The sequence below is a fragment of the Rana temporaria genome, chromosome 10 (genome assembly GCF_905171775.1).
Source record: "Rana temporaria chromosome 10, aRanTem1.1, whole genome shotgun sequence".
NCBI classification, from domain to species: Eukaryota; Metazoa; Chordata; class Amphibia; order Anura; family Ranidae; genus Rana; species Rana temporaria.
Genome location: NC_053498.1, coordinates 5,360,171 through 5,367,670, shown reverse-complemented (window position 1 = coordinate 5,367,670; position 7,500 = coordinate 5,360,171). Strand labels below are relative to the sequence as shown.

The following is a 7,500-nucleotide window of genomic DNA, read 5'->3' as shown; positions in this document are numbered from 1 at the left end:
TGTAGCGCCAGGGGCATGTGCGCCACATTGCGCCAAGTATTGTCCAACACGCTGAAGCATTCCATCGAGTCTAGGAGTCTGCGGTTGTTGTGTCCACCGAAAGCGTAAAGCATGTTCCTGTAGGCTAGGAAGCCATGGCAAGCTCTTGGATGGGTCATAGGCGGGAGCTCTTTCCATTCATTTAATTCAGAATCATACACGTGCAGGGCGTTGGAAGGACGACGTTCTTGTCTAAACCCGCCCGAAACAAATAAATAACATCCTATAGATGCAATTCCGGCATTTTCCAAAAAGCCGCAAAAGGGAATCTTCATCCAAGACTCCGTCGTTGGATCGTAGGCATTCAAGTGGTAATCCTCGTTGGCTTCCGGGTCCGTTTCTTCGAATGTGATGGTGTCCACGCAAAGTATTCTCTCCTCAAACATCCCCCGGCGCAAGCGAATTTCTTTTGGAGGCTGGAGAACGGAGTCGTCGCTGGGTAGGTCCTTGCTGACCTTTTCCAGCTCCTCTGGATTCAGAAGTGGTAGTCGGAGGGCCTTCAACAGTTCTAGGGGAAGAGGGTTGTCCTTCTGGGTGCGAAATTCCCACCAGGAGCGGGCGAGGTCATAGACGGCGAGTTCTGAGGAAACCATCAGGTCATCTGAAGACAGAACGTTGACCAGTTCTCCGATCTCCAAGTGGAAAAAGTCTTCTGTTCCAGATAGGGAGCTCAGATTCCGACCAATGTAGTTCAACGTGCCTTCCAAGAAGATCCCGTGATTGTGACTGTGAGCCAATCTGTAAATCCAAAGGCAGTTTTCATCGTCCAGCCGCTTCACAAGGTAACTAAATAAAAAAAAGAAGAAAGTTGAATAAAACAACTTTGCCATCAACCTCAAATTCAAGTGCTTGCAACTTTATAGTTCTGGACAAAGAGTCCTTGTTAGAGAAATTAGATGCTTATTTCATAATCATTTATGAAGGCTTCCAAAAGATTGCTTAGAAGCAGAATGATTTCATAAATATAAAGAAAGTCTTAATTTTTTTAAGTGTTGAACTTTAGATGACCTCCCTGCTCAGGGCTGGACTGGGACAAAAATTTGGCCCTGGACTTTATCCAGACCGGCCCACTTAAATTTTGTCCCCATTACCAGCTGCCCCTCCCCTTCCATCAGAGTGTCCCCATCACCAGCTGCCCCTCCCCTTCCATCCGAGTGTCCCCATTACCAGCTGCCCCTCCCCTTCCATCCGAGTGTCCCAATCACCAGCTGCCCCTCCCCTTCCATCAGAGTGTCCCCATTACCAGCTGCCCGTCCCCTTTCATCAGAGTGTCCCCATTACCAGCTGCCCCTCCCCTTTCATCAGAGTGTCCCCATCACCAGCAGCCCCCTCTCATCAGAGTGTCCCCATTACCAGCTGCCCCTCCCCTTTCATCAGAGTGTCCCCATTACCAGCTGCCCCTTCCATCAAAGTGTCCCCATCACCAGCTGCCCCTCCCCTTCCATCCGAGTGTCCCAATCACCAGCTGCCCCTCCCCTTCCATCAGAGTGTCCCAATCACCAGCTGCCCCTCCCTTTCCATCAGAGTGTCCCCATCACCAGCTGCCCCTCCCCTTTCATCAGAGTGTCCCCATTACCAGCTGCCCGTCCCCTTTCATCAGAGTGTCCCCATTACCAGCTGCCCCTCCCCCTTCCATCAGAGTGTCCCCTATCACCAGCTGCACGTCCCCTTCCATCAGAGTGTCCCAATCACCAGCTGCCCCTCCCTTTCCATCAGAGTGTCCCCATCACCAGCTGCCCCTCCCCTTTCATCAGAGTGTCCCCATTACCAGCTGCCCCTCCCCTTTCATCAGAGTGTCCCCATTACCAGCTGCCCCTCCCCTTCCATCAGAGTGTCCCCTATCACCAGCTGCACGTCCCCTTTCATCAGAGTGTCCCCATTACCAGCTGCCCCTCCCCTTCCATCAGAGTGTCCCCTATCACCAGCTGCACGTCCCCTTTCATCAGAGTGTCCCCATTACCAGCTGCCCCTCCCCTTCCATCAGAGTGTCCCCTATCACCAGCTGCACGTCCCCTTTCATCAGAGTGTCCCAATCACCAGCTGCACGTCCCCTTTCATCAGAGTGTCCCCATTACCAGCTGCCCCTCCCCTTCCATCAGAGTGTCCCCTATCACCAGCTGCACGTCCCCTTTCATCAGAGTGTCCCCATTACCAGCTGCCCGTCCCCTTTCATCAGAGTGTCCCCATTACCAGCTGCCCCTCCCCTTTCATCAGAGTGTCCTAATCACCAGCTGCCCCTCCCCTTCCATCAGAGTGTCCCCATTACCAGCTGCCCCTCCCCTTCCATCAGAGTGTCCTAATCACCAGCTGCCCCTCCCCTTCCATCAGAGTGTCCCCATTACCAGCTGCCCCTCCCCTTCCATCAGAGTGTCCCCATCACCAGCTGCCCCTCCCCTTCCATCAGAGTGTCCTAATCACCAGCTGCCCCTCCCCTTCCATCAGAGTGTCCCCTATCACCAGCTGCACGTCCCCTTTCATCAGAGTGTCCCCATTACCAGCTGCCCCTCCCCTTCCATCAGAGTGTCCCCTATCACCAGCTGCCCCTCCCCTTCCATCAGAGTGTCCCCTATCACCAGCTGCACGTCCCCTTTCATCAGAGTGTCCCCATCACCAGCTGCCCGTCCCCTTCCATCAGAGTGTCCCCATTACCAGCTGCCCCTCCCCTTCCATCAGAGTGTCCTAATCACCAGCTGCCCCTCCCCTTTCATCAGAGTGTCCCCTATCACCAGCTGCCCCTCCCCTTCCATCAGAGTGTCCCCTATCACCAGCTGCCCCTCCCCTTCCATCAGAGTGTCCCCTATCACCAGCTGCACGTCCCCTTTCATCAGAGTGTCCCCATTACCAGCTGCCCGTCCCCTTTCATCAGAGTGTCCCCATTACCAGCTGCCCCTCCCCTTCCATCAGAGTGTCCTAATCACCAGCTGCCCCTCCCCTTTCATCAGAGTGTCCCCATTACCAGCTGCCCCTCCCCTTTCATCAGAGTGTCCCCATTACCAGCTGCCCCTCCCCTTTCATCAGAGTGTCCCCATTACCAGCTGCCCCTCCCCTTTCATCAGAGTGTCCCCATTACCAGCTGCCCCTCCTCTTTCATCAGAGTGTCCCCATCACCAGCTGCCCCTCCACTTTCATCAGAGTGTCCCCATCACCAGCTGCCCCTCCCATCAGAGTGTCCCAATCACCAGCTGCCCCTCCCCTTCCATCAGAGTGTCCCCATTACCAGCTGCCCCTCCCCTTTCATCAGAGTGTCCCCATTACCAGCTGCCCATCCCCTTCCATCAGAGTGTCCCCATTACCAGCACCCCCCTTTCATCAGAGTGTCCCCATTACCAGCACCCCCCTTCCATCAGAGTGTCCCCATTACCAGCTGCCCCTCCCCTTTCATCAGAGTGTCCCCATTACCAGCTGCCCATCCCCTTCCATCAGAGTGTCCCCATTACCAGCACCCCCCTTTCATCAGAGTGTCCCCATCACCAGCAACCCCCTTCCATCAGAGTGTCCCCATTACTAGCAGCCTCCCTCTCCTCCCATTCCCAAGTTCTAAAGGCAGCATCTCGTTCCTCTCTCCAATCATGTGATAAGTGACAAGTGAAGAGAGGAAGGAAAAAGTCTGCCGTCTGTCCATCTCCCCCTGCAGGCTGGAGGGAGCAGAAAGCCCAATCCTCTCACTAGCATGCAACGGCACCATCTCCTCCTGACAGGAGTGAAATCATGATCACCAACTATCAGTGAGGAGCGGCTCCAGGACTGCACCCGACCGGCCCACTGAGCCATCGGCCCACCGGGAAACTCCCGATGGCCATTGCATGCCTGTCTCTGCTTCATGACAAGTTTACACAGGTGTTCTTATATAAAAGTGTATTGAGATAGTTCATTTTAAGTTCATCAATTAGACAAGGAACATTCTGACAATAGTTAAAATATAGCCGATAAGCGATATAGGTGGTTTAAAATAATGTGGAAAATGGGAAAGTTATGTATAGTACATTAACCGTTTGCCGCACGACTATATACAATCGGCAGAATGGCACGGCTGCGCAAAAGGACATATATATCCCTTTAAGAGGCGGCATTGTGGACGCGTGCCCGCCGCGAGCTCCGTGACTCCGACTGCGGGTCCCGCGGACTCGATGTCTGTGGGCATACCTGCGATTTTTGTCACGGTGAGGAAGAACAGGGGAAATGCTGATGTAAACAAGGCATTTCCCCAGTCTTCCTAGTGACAGGACACTGATCACAGCTCCCTGTAATCAGGAGCGGTGATCAATGTCACACACAGCCAATCCCCCCCCCCCCCCCCAACAGTAAGAATCACTCCATAGGACACACTTAACCCCTTCAACACCAGTGGCATTTTCACAGTAATAAGTGCATTTTTATAGCACTGATCGCTGTATAAATGTGAACGGTCCCAAAAATGTGTCAAAAGTGTCCGATGTGTCTGCCATAATGTCGCAGTCACAATAAAAACATTGCAGATCTCTGCCATTACTAGTAAAAAAATATAAAACACACACCATAAAACTATCCCCTATTTTGTAGACGCTATAACTTTTGCGCAAACCAATCAATATACTTATTGCGATTTTATTTTTTTACCAAAAATATGAAGAATACGTATCGGCCTAAACTGAGGAAATAATTTATTGTTTTATATATATTTTTTGGGGATATTTATTATAGCAAAAAGTAATTTTTTTTATTTATTTTTCAAAATTGTCGCTCTATTTTTGTTTATAGCGCAAAAAATAAAAACCGCAGAGATGATCAAATACCACCAAAAGAAAGCTCTTTGTGGGAACAAAATGATAAAAAAAATTGTTTGGGTACAGTGTAGCACGACCGCGCAATTGTCATTCAAAGTACGACAGTGCTAAAAGCTGAAAATTGGCTTGGGCAGGAAGGTGCGTAAGTGCCCCCCGGTATGGAAGCGGTTAAATAAAGTGGTCCACCAATCTTTACCTGCTGCACAGATCTTGCATGGCCCTGATCTGCAGGCGGCTGGACACCATAAACAGCTCCTCCACGTTGTCCATCGTGAGCCGAGCCTCCCCCGTGTAGACGTAGTTCAGGATGGTCTGCAGGATAGAAGAGGGGACGTCCGGCAGGCAAACCTCCCTGAGCTCAGCCTCCTTTGTGGGACCACTGAAGAGACCTTTGAAGTAAGGACTGACCGAGGCCAGGACCACCCTGGAAGCAATAAGAGGACAGATAATGAGGTTTTGTTGATGATGAATGAGGATCTATTGCAATGCTACTTTCAATCTCATTCGACATGTCACCAGGTGCATTGTCCAGGACCGTTTTAATGCATGGGCACCTCTGGGCACTGCCCAGGGGCCCCAGGTGCATAGGGGCCCCACCCATGATAATCTTGCATTACATCATACTTGCCAACTGTCCCGGATTTTCCGGGACAGTCACCCTTTCTACCAAGCTGTCCCGGGATGACCATGTCCTGCCCAGCGTCCCATAAACTGTACCCTCCTGATCCCAGTGTTCTGCCCGCCTGAATCCCCCTGTACTGTGGCCCTTTGTGTTGATTAGTCTGATTTATGGCATGTTTTCTTATGATTTAATTTTATTATGTTTAATTATAATAACACTTTAATTCTTGAGAGTAGGTGCTTAAATTGGGACAGGCTGGTAGGGGCCCCAGTGCATTACTTTGCCAAGGGGCCCCATGATGCCATTAAGATGGCCCTGGTGGTGAGGGAGCTGCGGTGGCTCAATGCGATTGGCACTGCGCCGATAAGCCATTTACCTCTGCAGCTAGGGGTTCGGATCCCGGTCTCGGCTACATGTGAATTGAGTTTGGTGGTCTCAGCCCGGCTCCCGGTGGGTGTGCTATGCGAGGTAAGCCTGCGCTTAGTACGCCCACCCCCCCTCCCGCAAAAAACACCACACCTACACGCACTCGAAATTGGGTTAACATGCACGCACTTTGACCACGCGGTCTCTAAAAAAGAGAGGCGAAGGACTAACGGGGCTGGTTGAGCGGGCAAATCCTCTCACTCCCTTATAGGGAGTCGCTCTGCCCCGTTGGGCTTCAAAGCAGAGCAGGTAGGATGGGCTGTGTGGGAGGACCCCCTCACGCACCCGCCATTGCCACCCGGGGCATGGAGAAAGGTGGCAGATTGCCTCTGGGGGAGGCCTGCCTACTCCCAACTCCTGCAGTCCGGCTCCTCTCGAGTACACGCACAAAATACACTTTTGAAAAAAAGAAGATGGCCCTGGTATTGTCTCCTGGATGTACCAGCAGGAAAAGGTCTTATGGTGTATTCAAAGTTGGCTACACTTCATCTTAGAGAAGGGTGGCAACAAACTCCTGTGGTTTGGGCAACACATATTCCTAAACAAACCCAACCCTTTTGCTGCGCCAAGGAATGAAGTTGGGTCAGGGTGTGGGCGGGTGCAGAGATAATAAAGACACAGTATGGTTGCAAGAAACAGAACTTGTATTGAGAAGAAGGTTCAACGATACAACAGCCCAGTGGGAAGACACCCAACTGGGAACACTCACAGCATGGATGGCCAAAGTAGAAATGGGTGCGCCAACAGCATCTATCCTAGAGGGCGGAATGTGGCCTGGCCAGTCTGCACCCAAGCATATCCCTAGCCTGTCACTGACAGATGGGAGATCTGTCCCTGACCCGTCCACTTGCAAAACATGCCGGCCAAACCCGGGAGCCAGGGTCCTAAAAGAGAAGTATGGGATTTGTGATGATTTTTCTTACATCATACTTACCTAGCTTTATGCAGTTTTGGTCCGATACTTCATCTGTACCTCGCCGGCTCCAAACACTGTGAGCCGAGAGATCAAACACCGCCGATCACTCGGTCCTCACAGCTCTGTGAGCAGAGAGGTGGTGACTGAGCGACTGCTCTGTCCTCCATCACTCACTGGGATGTGGAGGGGGTGGAAGCATCCGGCTCAGGCTCTCTGAGAGGCAGAGCCGGGAGCCGGTCCTTCCTTGTGGGCCGACCACATTGTCGCAATCTTGCCCGAGCCTGGACCTGCACTGTGACATCAGCCGACAGCGGGTTTCAGCTTGCTGTCTACTAAAAATGGATCACAGGAGTGCAGAACGAACTGCACTACTGTGATCCCTAGGATAGGCCGACCAGACATCTCCCGTTTCCGGGGACAGTCCCCGGATTGAGGACACTGACGCCGGACCAAGTCTGTCCCTGGTTTGGATTTGAACAGGGGCTAGGAAAATCTCAAAGACAGTCAGTGCAGAATTAATAAAAAAACTAAATTACACCCCCCTGCTCTTACTAGCTTGGGGGGGTCCTATGTTTTTGTATTATCTGTGCCCCTTTCTGATGATCATGTGCTGGTCGGAGCAGGGGGAATATCTCTTCAGTTTCGGGCGCATGCCCATCCAGCTCCGCTCGCATGTTCTTCTGCCTTGGCACGAATCCCGGCCAGCCACCTGCCTGATTATCTCCTTGCCTTCC

At 52.1% G+C, this 7,500-nt stretch overlaps 1 protein-coding gene across 2 annotated transcripts in view; it reads right to left on the bottom strand.

Moving 5' to 3' along the window:
• LOC120916211 (kelch-like protein 12) overlaps positions 1 to 7,500 on the bottom strand; it is a 12,383-nt gene that overhangs the window by 1,200 nt on the left and 3,683 nt on the right. Inside the window, exons 3-4 of one of the 2 annotated variants that reach the window (XM_040327066.1) lie at positions 4,999 to 5,226; positions 1 to 825 (exon numbers count right to left, since the gene is read on the bottom strand). The exon at positions 1 to 825 is cut by the window's left edge and continues 1,200 nt beyond it. In XM_040327066.1, coding sequence (XP_040183000.1) covers positions 1 to 825; positions 4,999 to 5,226 — 1,053 coding nt within the window. The remainder of the gene's footprint in view (positions 826 to 4,998; positions 5,227 to 7,500) is intronic. The other variant, XM_040327067.1, reaches the window with a different exon arrangement.